Here is a 15,714-nt window from a genome sequence, read left to right as displayed (position 1 = left end):
TGATACCTTGAAGGCACATGAAGCCTTTTTAGCACACACAGCATGTACAAAAGCCCTTTCAAGAATATATGCTGAAAATGTTTGTATGTCTAAACACTTGCCAATGTTCATGCTCTGCTGAGATGTGAGTATCTTACACACACACTTTAGGTCATGTTTCCTTTTGTATTGCCGTGTTGTCAAGCCTAATCTAATTTTGCTAAATTGACTAAATTTGCCAAAGATGACCTATGCCTGTCCATTACTGTGACAGCAGTTCTCTCTGGGGGGGAAAGGGGAGTGGTTATGAATCTCTGTCCAATGACTGCGCTCCTACCTGCTTGGGGGAAGCCAATTGCGGGAGCGAAACCTGCAGCTCCAGCATAGGGAGAGGAGATGATCCCAGGGGCTCCTGGGAAAAAACAGCACCCTTATAAAACCAACCAATCAGCAAACAGCACCTGTATGAAACCAGCCAATCAACCCAATATTACCCATAGCAAACAGTACCCTTATAAAACCAGCCAATCAGCACCCGTATGCAACCAGCCAATCAGCACACAGCAAACAGCAGTCATATGAAATCAGCGCAATATTACACTCAATATTACTCGCAATCACACTCAACAAGCCAGGGTCTAATATGGGTGTGGATGTCACACCCCGGCTGTATAAAGGGATATTTTCTGCACACTGAATGTACCATGGTTCACTTCATTCCAGAAATATCTTTATCATTCAACACAGAAACTAAATTAAGCTTAAATCATCCAGCTACTGAACACAAGTCCTGGAAATGGTAACAAAATGGTTAACTCATTACAAGTAGCACAAAAAATAATGAGCCTGAGTATTAATAAAATAAGGCATGGGTACAAAATCCTGACATGTGCTTGGTTCTCAGTAGGTATGAACAGAAGTCTCATTCCACAGTCCCTTTCTTTAGTTGTTGTGAGTATGGCCAACTTTCAACTGTAGACAATTACTTTATTTGAATAAATGGTTGTTTTCTTTAGAGGTGTGCTTTTGATGTGCATACAGACCAACCAATAAAATGAGTGATTACTTAAAGTCTGACATAAGCCATAATGAGCTGCACTGTCCACAGTATCAATCACTCCAACCGATCCCCTCCTCCATTTTTTTACCTAACGACTGTTATGAGATTATGTGTGTAAATGCAGCTCTCCTGTTGTAACACCGACACAGTATTGCTTTGAGTCCAAGCAGAGTGCTGGTCTTTTACACAAGGCCAGTCTAACTGCCCTGTTCTTCGCGCTGCAGATCAGCTCCAGCATAGCACCGTGCTCATGTGTCAGTGAGCCAGCAGCCCGCTCAGGGTGTGCACTCATCAGGGGTGATTTACATGGCGAGGGGAGGTGGGGTAGTTGTATTTGTATGAAGCTTCACCCTTCGGCACTGAGCTTATCGCCATCTGCAGCCATCCCACCCCAATAGCCCCAACATCCCCTCTGATTTACAACCGCCTGAGACAACAAGATGAGCGGCTGTTCGACTGCCTTGTGTGTGTGTATGCTGGGAGCAGATAGGGCCCTTTCTCTGGCTCCTGTGTGTGTGTGTGTGTGTGTGTGAGAGTATGCATGTGAGTGAGTGTGTGAGTGTTGGGAGCGTGAGTGTGTGAGTGTGTGTGTGTGTGTGTTGGGAGCAGATAGCAGCAGCATCCAAACAGGTAGGATTAACATCAGTGAACAGGAGGATAAATAAAAGACACAATCACCCTGCTCTGCCTGTCACAGGCTTCAGCGCCATCACGACAAACGGAAAAAAGACTCATTTCAGGCTGAAATGTCTTACAAAAAGGTGTATATTTTTTTAAATAAAGACAATTTCCCTTGCCATATGGCACTCTCTAATACCTCTTCAACCAATCAAAATGACTGATATACCATTGCTTTGAGCCTCTATTTAAATCCTAATGTTTTTCTACTTTCTCAGCCAAAACCCCTTGGGAGCCACTTCTTATTGGGCTTGAAGGACTGAAAGGCTTGAGGATGTGGCCAGTAGGCGGACACAGTTGGTCTGTGGAAATGAAAGGCCAGTAGGCGGACACAGTTGGTCTGTGGAAATGAAAGGCCAGTAGGCAGACGCAGTTGGTCTGTGGAAATGAAAGGCCAGTAGGCGGACGCAGTTGGTCTGTGGAAATGAAAGGCCAGTAGGCGGACACAGTTGGTCTGTGGAAATGAAAGGCCAGTAGGAGGACAAAGTTGGTCTGTGGAAATGAAAGGCCAGTAGGAGGACACAGTTGGTCTGTGGAAATGAAAGGCCAGTAGGCGGACACAGTTGGTCTGTGGAAATGAAAGGCCAGTAGGCAGACGCAGTTGGTCTGTGGAAATGAAAGGCCAGTAGGAGGACACAGTTGGTCTGTGGAAATGAAAGGCCAGTAGGAGGACACAGTTGGTCTGTGGAAATGAAAGGCCAGTAGGAGGACAGGTTACTGCGGGGGAGGGGAGGGGCTTACCGAAGGCAGTGGTCATGGCGGGGTCCAGGGTGGGCTGCCCGTCGCCTGAGGGCAGGTCCAGGCGGGTAAAGTCCCTGCTCTTATCGTTGTTGTACTTCACATTCAGGCTGGTCAGCTTGGAGAACTCCACACGCAGGGTGCAGCAGGCGTTGTAGATGTTCTGGCCGTCCAAAGTCTGGGTGAGAAAGCGCCAGTGAGAGTGTGTCACAGATAGGCATGGAATGGCCCCCTGGGATGTGCTCTGATGTGCTGACAGACTGAGGGAAAGCTTTTCAGATTCAGTTTTTTGTTCAAACTAAAAAACATTGAATAATTAAACCCCCATACATGTAATCTTTCATTTGGTTGGAAAACAAACTTGAGCTTCATGATTTCCAACTACAATGACCAACGCCATTATGGAAGTCTGCATTTTGTTAAGCATCTTTAGAGTATGCAATTACCCCACAGCAAAGGTTTTTTTTCTCTTTTCATGACTCATTACCACAGCATGTTGTGTTTAGATGGATGAAATGGGACAGAATAATAACAGTATATGGGCTTCACTAGGTTGCTGCAGAATAAGAAGTGCTCTGGCTGTGCTGATGGAATGTGTCCCCTGATGTGCTGTGACAGGGCCAGGGCCCACTGCAGGCAGAACAAGCTTCAGAAGGGGGGGCTCCTTTTGGGGGCTGTTTGTTAAATAAACCCTGATGACAAACGTTTGTCAGCTGAGTCCTTTCACCGTAGCAACCGGCACACGGGCCCCGGCTGCGATTCTGTGGGGGCGCGTTTCTCTTTTCAAAAGGGGGAGGGGGGGCTGATTGCTTCTTTTCTCCTCGTCCATTAGATAAGAGCTACTGCTGTGTTTTGCAAACTAATGCTAATTTGCATTTGTTTTGTCTTTTGAGTACTCCTATACCCCCCTACACATAGACACACAAACACATGCACACACTCTTCAGCCAGAGGTGCTCCCAATAACAGCCCCCACTGCAAGGCTACAAATATTGTCATTGTTTAGGGCAGCAGTGGAACATGGCAGGAGCACAATGTGCAACGCCCCTGGACCAGAGGAGTAATTACTTCCTTTTCTGTTCTGTTGACGCTCATTAGATCTCCTCTGCAGTGACAAATTAATCACTGAGACGGGAGATCTGTGGCAGGGCGGCAAGGGCTCGCGTTTACTGAGAGGAGCAAAAACAAGAGCGTTCTCTCAAGTTTCACTAGACAGCTGTGCTTGTGGGAAGAGTTACACAAAGCTGTGCTCTGAGTAAGACTTTCACACAGCTGTGCTCTGAGTAAGAGATTCACACAGCTGTGCTTTGAAGAAGAGTTTCACACAGCTGTGCTCTGAGTAAGAGAGTAAGTACTGCTGGTATTTAACAGCGCTCAGAAGGATGCAGGTGTCACCTGGAATAAACCTGAACAGAGAGCAGCTGTGATTCACCCTGATGGTCTTCCTGAAGAACCAGGAGCGAAATTAATGCACGGTCATCTACTGTTGTGCCAGAATTATCTCCAGAAACCTAAAGCACCATCCGCTCAAGGGATAGTACAAACAAAGGTGCAAACGTATTTAAAGCCATTCATAGCAAAGTCATATTTTTACAGTGCTTATGCTTATAACATTTGACCTTACTGAATAATCTGTCACCACAAAATCAAGAGCTGAAGAAAAAAACGACATACCACTTTGGCATGGTGAGCATTCAGAGGATCAGCATACTGTAACAAGGCCTGGAACTGGTTATTCTTGGTAAAAGTGATGATCTTCAGCACGGTCCCAAACTTGGAGAAGATCTACAGAATATAAGAGAACAACCAAGTTTGAGAGTAGTTCCAAACTTCAAGCAATAGCAGCCATGGTCAACACACACAACGGTGGGTCTGTTCTCAATTTTTAAACCAGATGTGTCCTTGTCCTTTTTTTCCAGTTTCTCCAAATTTAGAATGCCCATCACATTAAACTTGCACAATGAGGACTAGCAGTGGACACTGCACTGGAATAGACCAATGTCTTACATTTGATACTCACTACACAACAACCAAGCTGCCAGCACCACTGACTGGAGATAGATAGATAGACCATTACAGTTAAACAGCACTCTTCTAGACACTCAAAACACTTACAAGGATGAGGGGGAAACTTGCCTCAACCTCCACCAATGTGTAGCACCCCAACTGGGTGAAGCATGGCTGCCATTTTGCAGCAAAATACTCACCACACACCAGCTGAGGTGAAGAGTGTGAGAACAATGTTTTTGCCAATTGAATCAGGGGATGATTAGGCGGCATATTGACAGAGCCAGGTTGGGAATTTAGCCAGGACACTATGGAACCCCCTACTCTTTCGAAGAGTGGGATCTTTCATGACCACATTGATTCAGGACCTCTGTTTAATGTCTCATCTGAAAGAGGGAATCTGCTACAGCACAGTGTCCCCATCTCATGCTGGGGCATTGGGGATAATTTGACCAGAGTAATGTTTTATTCAGAGGATGGAACGGTCATAAGGAGGTACAACATCATTACTTAGAGGAAACACTCCCCCAGCCAGCAGTGTTTTCAGCTGAAGGCAGCTTCTGCGTTCAACAGTAAACATCCTGTCTGGTGGGAGACAGGAAGCATGTCACACTGAGAGGAGAAATGAGTGGTGCTGACCTGATGCAGCACCTCCAGGGAGACGGGGTAGAAAAGGTTTTCCACGATGATGCGCAGAACGGGGCTCTGTCCTGGCATCAGCCCTCCTTCGCCGCCAGCCGCCGAGCCAGACAGGGTCATGTTCCCAGAATGCATTGCGTTCACTGCCTGCAGTGCCGCCTGAGCTCTCTGCGAGACACACATTTATCAGCGTTACTTACAGCACACTTACCTCGAGTCGATGCTTACGGTTCACACTGAGGACATTCCACTTGAGTGAAGTACTGCTGTCAATCAAACAATGGTACTTTTCAAATAGGACATTTCCACATGTGCTGCTCCAGTGGTTTTACAAATAATAATCATCTCATTGCTGAAATACCAACCACAGGAGATGTTCAGCCATGGATGCATTAATGGAAGGTCTCAACATTTCCACAAACATGCCCACCATCATGTTCTGCCCAAGTCTAGCAGAAAGGGTCTTTCCCCACCATCTTGCTGTTGACTATCGTTACTGTCACTGTCCATTTTAAAGGTACAATAGTCAAGTCAAATTTATTTGTATAGCGCATTTTTATACACAAGGCAACTCAAAGCGCTTTACATAAGACATAGAAAGACATTCCATAAAAGTATTATCAAAGTAAATTGGAATTTAAAAACAATCGTAGTAAGTTAAAGGAAAAACAAGAAGTAAAACAGTCTCCAAACATTTAAGTATATATAGCACAGAACATGAATTTTTTTAGCTTAGTTTTAAAAGTGGTTAGAGTTTGGGCATATCTGCTGGGAGTTTGTTCCAGCAGTGGGTAGCATAGTAACAGAAGGCTGCCTCTCCATGTTTTGTTTTAACTCTTGAAATAGTTGATAAGGCAGCATCACATGACCTTCGGGCTCTGGGGGGGTTGTATGGCAAGAGTAGATTGGAGATAAATGAAGGCCCATCTAGTGACTTGTACACAAGCAGCAATGTTTTGAACTTTCTCTGATTGATTGGGAGCCAGTGCAAAGACCTAAGAATTGGTGTGATGTGATAAAATGTTCTTGTTTTTGTTAATAAACTATCAGCTGGAGCAGCATTTTGGATATGTTGCAGTTGGCAAATTTTTTTTTTTTTTTTTTTTTGATAGGCCTGTTAATAAGGCATTACAATAATCCAATGTGCTGGAGATAAAGTGAATAAGCTTTTCTGGATCCTTTTTAGGCATAAAGTCTCTGACTCTATATTTTTAGGTGATATTAAGCTCCTTTTGTTATTGAATTGATAAGGCTATTGAAATGTCAAGATTACACCAACATTTCTAACCTGGGTTTTGGTCTGAAGGGACAGAGAATCAAGGAGAGCACTGACTCTCAGTCTTTTATTGTGAGCACCGAAAACAATTATCAGTTTGAATACCGCAGAAAACTTAGTATACATTAATATGTTCGATGCCTTGACATTGCGAGTCTATTGGATCATAATCATTTGGTGAGAGAGCTATGTGAATTTAGATGTTGTCTGCATAGCTGTGATAAGCAATATTATTTGTTTGTATGATTTGACCTAGTGGGAGCATGTAAAGATCGAATAATAGAGGCCCAAGTATTGACTACACCACAAGTCAGTGTAATCCGCTCAGAAGTAAAATTGCCAATGGAGGCGAAAAGCTTTCCATCCGCTAGATCTTTAGGGTGGTGCCTGAAAGTCCAATCCAATTTTCTAATCTGTCAAGCAGAATTTTATGATCTACAGTGTCAAATGCAGCACTAAGATCTAATAACATTAATACTGAGATTCTACCAGAGTCTGTATTTAAACAAATGTAATTTAGGACCTTGATAAGGGCAGTCTCGGAATGTTGTTTCCTAGACGTAAATGTACGTTGCATTCTTTGCTCTCATTTCAACAGTTTTCACTGTGGTTTCTTGCGTTTTCATAAGCTCAGCTATAATTAATGTTCTAGGTCAAATAGATACAGTCCTGGCATAAAACATTGAGAGTCCTGGAGAAATCAGCTGTAAAGGCATATCTTGCTTTGCCCGTGTCCTTGACTACACAGTTTGAGACGCCTCCCCCACCCCAGCTGGCTCACTGTGTAATTCTAGCACAATTTAGCAGTTAATCAGTTTGAAACTATACAGGGTACATATCATACTTTAATACAGATATATTGATAAACTTTTAGCATATATCGTCAAGAGTTTTGGAGGAACCAGCCTGCTCACTAAGGCGCAGTCTGATTTTAACTTGTGATTGGTTATCATGCTTTTAGGAGGGAGATCTTTTGTTCTGTGAATTTTCCCCTACAGGAACTGTGATGGATTCAATCCGGATTGAAATTTGTCAAGGCAGCCATTAAAAATCAAAAAGTTACTAAGTTGCCGATTAATTACTTTTTCAATAACTTTGCCTATTTGGTAAATTAGATATAGGTCTGTAATTATAATCAATAGCCACATCTAGGCTGCTCTTTTTTAATAGAGGCTTAATTACCGTAAAAAGGTCTGTAGATTATCAAGGCAACAGGAGGAAGGCTTAAGACCTAATAGTTTCCTGAAGAGTTTTACAATCAATGATCTCAAACTGAGCCGTGTTTATCATGTTATCTCTATTAGGATAATAGGTAAGATTTTTGCGTTAAAACATTGTTACAAGTCCATTGTAAATCCCTTCCTATCATTGAAAAGGGCTCACTGACATGTTGACCATCTGCCTGCGTTTATAGTCCTTTTGGATTGCATTACATGGTATTTGACTGATGCTTTTATCCAAAACGACTTAGAGTTGATTAGACTAAGCAAGAGACAATACCCCCTGGGGCAATGTGGGGTTAAGGGCCTTGCTCAAGGGCCCAACATCTGTGCGGATCTTAACATGGCTACACCGGGGATCAGTCATGTACCGTAACCACTATGCTACAGTGCCCCTACAGTCCTTAAATTCGGGTTTCAAAATATACAGTTGAAGAACCGACACTGTACCAATACATTGTACAGCTCTGTCGCCATTTGTCACTGTCAGCTATAACACTGCATGAGAATCTAGGGGCGAGCCGGGGGGGGGGGGAAGCTCAGTCAGAAGGCTCCTTAGCGCTGAGCTGTGGGACTTGCTGTGGGTCACTCACCCCCTGGTTGGGCAGGTTATCGGTCTTGAGCTCTCGGTGGTTGGAGTACTGGATGAAGACAGGCTGGTTGCGGAGGTGGGGAGTGGCAGTGGTGTAGTAGTTGACCATCGTGATTGCTGCTTCCTCGGAAGCCATTTCGATAAAAGCCTTGGAGAAACGACAAACGGAAGCAATCAAAGCGCACTGCGCGTATATCTACACCCTATTCAATACTGTAACTTCTGTGTGTTCAAATATATCACAGCAACAGAGTGACTTGCTTAATTAAATCCTTAAAAATACTTAACATATGTTACATATTCCATACAAACCAGACTGTCATGAATTCTGTTAAATTTGAGCAACTGTGCTGCAAATGTGTGAAAAAGAAAAAAGAAAATGACTTGACTGGCAGATATTTTTGGGAAGCAAAGGACTGTTGTCTACTTCTGATTCTACTTGTGATAAATGAGTGGTGACCCCTTAAAGTGACGTGTTTGTGCTAATCCAGCATGCTTTCAAATGCACGGTTTCTCCACCTAGCTTCAAAAATGGCACATGATAAATAAGACACCTTGGAGAGGAAAGGATGAATCCCTGTTTGATGTCCAGCTAACTTTTATAAACCGCATGGGGGAAATGTATGTATCAAAGCATCGGATTATTAATCAGTCTTTCTTTCATGTTGAAATGTGTCCTTTCAATTTAAATATGAAAGGGCACTTTAGTAAGACACCGGTGTGCTGGTCCCAGGCATCTGTCTTATCTCGGCTCTTACTAAAGAGAACAGACACATACTACAGCACCGTGCTCCCATCAATCCCAAAAAAGAGGTGGACAACAAGTGTCTGCAGCACAGTGTCTTTGTATCTTTGTGCAGAGACTAGAAATGCGTCTTGTACATTGAGTATCATGACTCCATCTGTGCTGTTCTATACGAAATGGAGGGAAAGACGAAGGGAGAAATGAAAACCGACTACAGTTGCTTTTGATGAATGAGTTCATTTTCAATTATTTGGTGAAGTAAGTATTCACAGCTAGATTTTTTAAATTATTATTATTATTATTTTTAAATTATTATTCACAGTTAGATGATTAAAGGGAGTGGTGCTTGTTCTGGGTTTGGGATAAAATAATACGTTTTGTCCACTTTTTTACACAATAGTGTTGTGTCTTGGCAAAAGGGCAAATGAAAGCTATCTGAAAAGCACTCTGGGGAAGTTGGAAATGGATCCCTTATAGAAATGGGAATCGAAATGAAGTTTCTCATTATTCTACATGTAGAAAAGCTGAAACGGTTCACCTAGTTGATAAGATCTGATTGCAAAAGGCCACGATTTAGGATGTACATCAGATGACAGAATTTCAGCTTTTAGGTCTTGCCATTTTTTATCTAGATTTATTAAACAAGTGTTTCTTGTTGCGTAGATGTGTCCTTAAACAATAAATAGTTCTGAATGTCTAATCTTGATTTTAGCCTTGGATTTTGCCTGTGGTGACTGCATTGGTGTTAGAAAAGATAAACCAACATGAAGACCAGAGAGCTGTCTTTGGGAGAAAGCAAGCTTGGAAAAGAGGGGAAATTGACCAGAGCCATTGCACAAGCATTGGAGATAGCGTGTACGACAACTTGGAATGTCCTAAAAAAGAAAGAAACCGCTGGCGTACTGAGCACTGACCGAGGAAAACAACACCAGTTGATGACAGAAACATTGTGAGAGCTGTGACTTAGATAGCAGCAATATAGAGGCTATACCACAAGATGCAAACCACTCATCAGTAGTAAGAATCGGATGGCAATTTGCAAAGAAGTACAGAGATAAGCCAAAAAGTTCTGGAACAAAGTGTTATTGGCTGATGAGACCACAATTAACCTCTATCAAAGTTTTAACCTTCCTCAGTTCGATACGGTAACGCGCAATAGTTGCTAGCTAAATCAGCTAAACATTTAGCTACAGTACGTCTTGCCTCCGGGATTTCTCATTACGTTATTGCACTGGCCTCATAGGAAGTGAGAAGTGTCTTACATGATCGCAGAATATTGAAAGTGTGTCCATTATTTGCGACAGTGAAATAACGTTAGACTAACTTTACTGTATTTCTGATTTTATGATAATTAACGTTACTGACTAAATTGCCATGCGATTGTGTATATTCTTTATGCTACGGTAGAGTATTTATTGTCAGGTTCATGTAAAGCGATTGTTCATTACTGCAGCAGCATATCTAACTAACTATAACAGACAATTCCTGAGATTTGCAGCTCTTTTGGGACGCAGTGTAATCGGTCTGTTTCAACGTTAGACCGACATATTATCTTTAACATGTTTTAACCCGATTGGTTTTTACCATTTTCAACACCAAAGTGACAAGTAGCTAGGCGTCACAATTTGGATGTGGCCTACCAATAGCTAACTCATTGCACTTGCGTTATTAGTAACCTTGCTACTACCTCATTAAAAAGCTTCTTTTTTTTTTCTTTTTTTTTAAAAAATAGAACATAGATCAGAACCTCTCTCTTCAGGGGCTACTGTAAACTTAATTACCTAAATTGACATTGCTCTTCAGTAGCATTAAGAATAAGAACAAAATGACACGCATGTAAAATACTGCGAGTTCCTCGTGGATCGTTCTTAATCACGTAACAATTTCCTTGATGGTGACGTGTTGGAGGACAAGCGGCCATATCAACTAGCAATTTTGTATTTATTTTTTTTTACGGTAAAACACAGGGGTTAAACTAGGCCTAGATGGCATAGCATCCGTTAAAAATTGTTTTAATTTAAAGGCTGAATGATTGATCTGTAAAAGAAGCAAACACACTTAGAAGTTTAACTCTGACTAATACTCTTGATTTATGCCTCACTAACATAAAAGCGGCAACACAACAGAAATAAGCTAATATCGTAACTATAAAACAGTCTTATAGCCTTATATACACCTACACTCAACAGGTGTGATTTACAGTCACTCACTAACGGTAAAACATTTTCTGCGCACATCATTTTTCGGTAGCACCATGGCATTTTGCAGCTCGTTAATCAAGTGCAGGTTTAATTTATGGGTATGATATTTCAGTAGCGATTCAGCTCGCAAACTAGCTTTGATTCCAATGTGGAATTTTCCATCGTTGATTATCCACTCGTCTTCGTACTGACCTTAAGTCCAAAAAAGTTACGATATAACCAGTTAGCTAAGATATATAAGTATCCCTTACGAAAAATACGTTTATAAACGTATACTAAAAGTATTCTTTTTAAAGTTTACTTTTGCCATACTTCCTAGAAGTAAACTTAGAAAATATTTCTGGTTTTCCCCTTTGAGCATTAACAGTTGGTGTGGAAATGAGAGGACTTACCTGGTTCTTCCCTTTGAGCATTAACAGGTTGGTGACTTTGCCGAATGGGACCGCTAGTGAGACGACTTCTGCCTCAGAGACCTCGATTGGAATCTTGCGGATGTGCAGGACGCGGGAGGGGCCACAGGGAGAACGGTCTCCTTTAAACTTTGTGCTGTCGTTGCCATTAGCTGCAGGGAGAAAGGGCTACCATTAGCACTTCATCTTAAACAGGGTTTAAACACAGTTGTTTCTCGCATCATCCCAGGATGGGAGGATTTCAGTCGGCTTATCTGATAGCCACTCCAACAATGACATTGTGCATCTAAATGGTTGTGTGTGTGAAACTGCATATGAGGTCCTTCCTCTGACTGTTGACTGCGAGACTGCCTTATAAACTCTGGTGTGATTAGAGGTGGTGGCTGATGTGCATCGGATGAGAACACGTGTTCCAAAATGACTAGTAGGGATTGTAGCAATGAGCACTCAATAAATATTGGGACATCAACACAATTCACCTCTTTTTGGCTCTATACACCACCACAAAGATATGCTTTAACTGCAGACTTTCAGCTTTAATTTGAGGGTATTTACATCCAAATCAGGTGAACGGTGTAGGAATTACAACAGTTTGTATATGTGCGTCCCACTTTTTAAGGGACCAAAAGTAATGGGACAATTGGCTGCTCAGCTATTCCATGGCCAGGTGTGTGTTATTCCCTCATTATCTCATTTACAAGGAGCAGATAAAAGGTCTAGAGTTCATTTCAAGTGTGCTATTTGCATTTGGAATCTGTTGCTGTCAGCTCTCAATATGAGATCCAAAGAGCTGTCACTATCAGTGAAGCAAGTCATCATTAGGCTGAAAAATCCCATCAGAGAGATAGCAAAAACATTAGGCGTGGCCAAACCAACTGTTTGGAACATTCTTAAAAAGAAAGAACGCACCGGTGAGCTCAGCAACACCAAAAGACCCGGAAGACCACGGAAAACATCTGTGGTGGATGACAGAAGAATCCTTCACAACAGTTGGCCAGATCAAGGAGGTAGGTGTATGTGTGTCAAAGTCAACAATCAAGAGAAGACTTCACCAGAGTGAATACAGAGGGTTCACCACAATATGTAAACCATTGGTGAGCCTCAAAAACAGGAAGACCAGATTTGAGTTTGCCAAACAACATCTAAAAAAGCCTTTACAGTTCTGGAACAACATCCTATGGATAGATGAGACAAAGATCAACTTGTACCAGAATGATGGGAAGAGAAGAATATGGAGAAGGAAAGGAACATGATCCAAAACATACCACCTCATCAGTGAAGCATGGTGGTGGTAGTGTCATGGCGTGGGCATGTATGGCTGCCAATGGAACTGGTTCCCTTGTATTTATTGATGATGTGACTGCTGACAAAAGCAGCAGGATGAATTCTGAAGTTTTTCGGGCAATATTATCTGCTCATATTCAGCCAAATGCTCATTGGACGGCGCTTCACAGTGCAGATGGACAATGACCCGAAGCATACTGCGAAAGCAACCAAAGAGTTTTTTTAAGGCAAAGAAGTAGAATGTTATGAAATGGCCAAATCAATCACCTGACCTGAATCCGATTGAACATGCATTTCACTTGCTGAAGACAAAACTGAAGGGAAAATGCCCCAAGAACAAGCAGGAACTGAAGACAGTTGCAGTAGAGGCCTGGCAGAGCATCACCAGGGATGAAACCCAGCGTCTGGTGATGTCTATGCGTTCCAGACTTCAGGCTGTAATTGACTGCAAAGGATTTGCAACCAAGTATTAAAAAGTGAAAGTTTTATTTATGATTGTTAGTTTGTCCCATTACTTTTGGTCCCTTAAAAAGTGGGAGGCACATATACAAACTGTTGTAATTCCTACACCGTTCACCTGATTTGGATGTAAATACCCTCAAATTAAAGCTGAAAGTCTGCAGTTAAAGCACATCTTGTTCGTTTCATTTCAAATCCATTGTGGTGGTGTATAGAGCCAAAAAGATGAGAATTGTGTCGATGTCCCAATATTTATGGACCTGACTGTATATCCTGTAATACATCCTCGTCACCCCTGACTAACGATGACCACGTCATCCTCTGACTGCGGCACCCAGCAGCCCTCCAAATGTTGAACCTCGTGGCAGAGAGGCTTCTGACAGGATTATGTGGATTATGACGCCAGGCAGCCTGCAAACGGTACCCAGTGTGGGCAATCTGGCACTCAGACCTTGAAGCGTGAGAGTGCATTGTTATAATGCGGGCCATCCAGACTATAGCAGTGCAGCCTTCAAAGTTGGTAAATGGTAAATGGTTGGCATTTATATGGCATTTATATAGTTTCTGTTTATTATAAAAACTTTGATATACTTTAATTCATACCCAGGAAGAAATATATAAAAAAAGAGATATCAAAGCAGTTTCTTATTTCACGCTACAACCATGCTCCTAAGCATGTACAGTCCCCTCCAAAAGTATTGGAACAGCAAGGTTGATTCCTTTGTTTTTGCTATACACTGAAGACAATTGAGTTTGAGTTAAAATGTATGTGTACATGAGATGACAGATCTGAATTCCAGCTTTTATTTCCTGGTATTTTTATCTAGATTTGTTAAATAACTTAGAACATATGAACGTGCTATGTTCTAAGTCTTCAACACATCTAGGTGTAAATACTAGGAAATAAAAGAGGAAATTCTGAACTCTCTGTCCCGTGTTCAACTTTTAAATCTTACCCCCAAATGTATTCAGTGTACTGAAAAACAAAGGAATTGGCCTTGCTGTTCCAATACTTTTGGAGGGGACTATAGATTGCTCAAACACCAACTTTTCAAGAAAAAAGCTTTGGCACTCAGTGGGTTTCCAATGATCCTTAAGTTCATTCATTCATCTTTACATACCTGTAACAACCCTATTATCTAAAATGGAAAAGTCTGATTGCAGTTATCAGTATAGCCACTGTGGACTATTCCACTTTTTAAACAGGGTGTGATCTATTACTGTATACATCCTTCATCAACTTAAACAAAATAGTCTGTTCATTTGGTTTTAATGTTTTGGTAATTGGTACTGTCAGGGAAGCAAGGATGAATTGAAATGTGTTTAAAACAGCTATTTTTGAATCCAGCAGTCATTTAAATGTCCTGCACTCTAAATACTGAACACAGGTGTGTCAACAGTTAATACACCCCACTTACTCAATATGTAAAATATGTTTATTTGACTTAACTTTGTAATTATTATCAAAGATATAAATGATCAATTAAATTGCCAAATTCAGTGATTGGATCAACCTTTATCAAACTTGCAACCAGGTGAAAATCAAGAGATTTATTTAGTTACAAAGATTATTCATGTCTGATCTAAAGATGTGGTTCATCTACCTTAAAACAACGAAGGTTACAAACACAGACACATAACAGTCACAACGGAAATGGATGAAAAAAAAAAAACCCAGTTTGTTGAACCAACCCCACCCTATAAGCCTAAGAGTTAGGGTTTAAAGATAAAAGTAGACTTGAGTTTCATTTCAGAACTCAAGGTCATACACCAACACTAACTAAGCTTAAATCTCTTTCAGACACATTATTTTAGCTTTACACTGTCTTTTTTAGCACTATATATTTTACCTTACATTTAGTGTATCCTTTAGTGTAAACTTGTATTGTACTTGCTGATGCACAGCATGAAACACACTGTATAGATGAATAATAATAATAGCTATAGCAATACACAGGGTCCAAGCAGGCAGTGCAATGCTACACAATGAAGGCCAAACTAATGAAGGAGCTATAACAGCCAAGACTTACAATTCATATTTTCATACAAAAAAATTATTGACTATCATTTTGCTATCTTTCAACATAGAAAATTTTCCTTGGCAATTTAGATTGAACAAAGTGTTCTTGTTCCACATGGTGTCTTGGATCAGACTTTTGCTTCATGAAAAGATTTCTAATTAGAATTTTTTCCAGGCTTGCAATGTAAAATTACCAATTCTTAATGTCTCTGCCTTCAATATAGAATGTGTTTCAAGGCTGAATACCATGTCTAGAATTCATTACAGTGATTTTAATGGGCATGCCCGGATCGGTCAATTTCATTGGCTCACCATTCAGCCATTTTTGATGGTACACAACAAATCTGACATCAATTGGATGTATAAGTTCATGAGAAAAAAATAGTTTGTGTTTTTCAGAAAACTG

At 41.3% G+C, this 15,714-nt stretch overlaps 1 protein-coding gene across 2 annotated transcripts in view; it reads right to left on the bottom strand.

Annotated features, from left to right (window-relative positions):
• Positions 1-15,714, bottom strand: part of ptbp3 (polypyrimidine tract binding protein 3) — an 83,319-nt gene that overhangs the window by 11,658 nt on the left and 55,947 nt on the right. For both annotated transcript variants that reach the window (XM_061262418.1, XM_061262419.1), the window contains exons 3-8: positions 11,528-11,697; positions 8,191-8,337; positions 5,102-5,269; positions 4,130-4,240; positions 2,459-2,633; positions 317-391 (exon numbers count right to left, since the gene is read on the bottom strand). In XM_061262418.1, coding sequence (XP_061118402.1) covers positions 317-391; positions 2,459-2,633; positions 4,130-4,240; positions 5,102-5,269; positions 8,191-8,337; positions 11,528-11,697 — 846 coding nt within the window. The remainder of the gene's footprint in view (positions 1-316; positions 392-2,458; positions 2,634-4,129; positions 4,241-5,101; positions 5,270-8,190; positions 8,338-11,527; positions 11,698-15,714) is intronic.

This window comes from Conger conger, chromosome 12 (genome assembly GCF_963514075.1).
Source record: "Conger conger chromosome 12, fConCon1.1, whole genome shotgun sequence".
In the NCBI taxonomy this organism is placed as follows: Eukaryota; Metazoa; Chordata; class Actinopteri; order Anguilliformes; family Congridae; genus Conger; species Conger conger.
The sequence above is the reverse complement of the archived record's forward strand: the minus strand, read 5'-3'. Positions and strand labels throughout refer to the sequence as shown.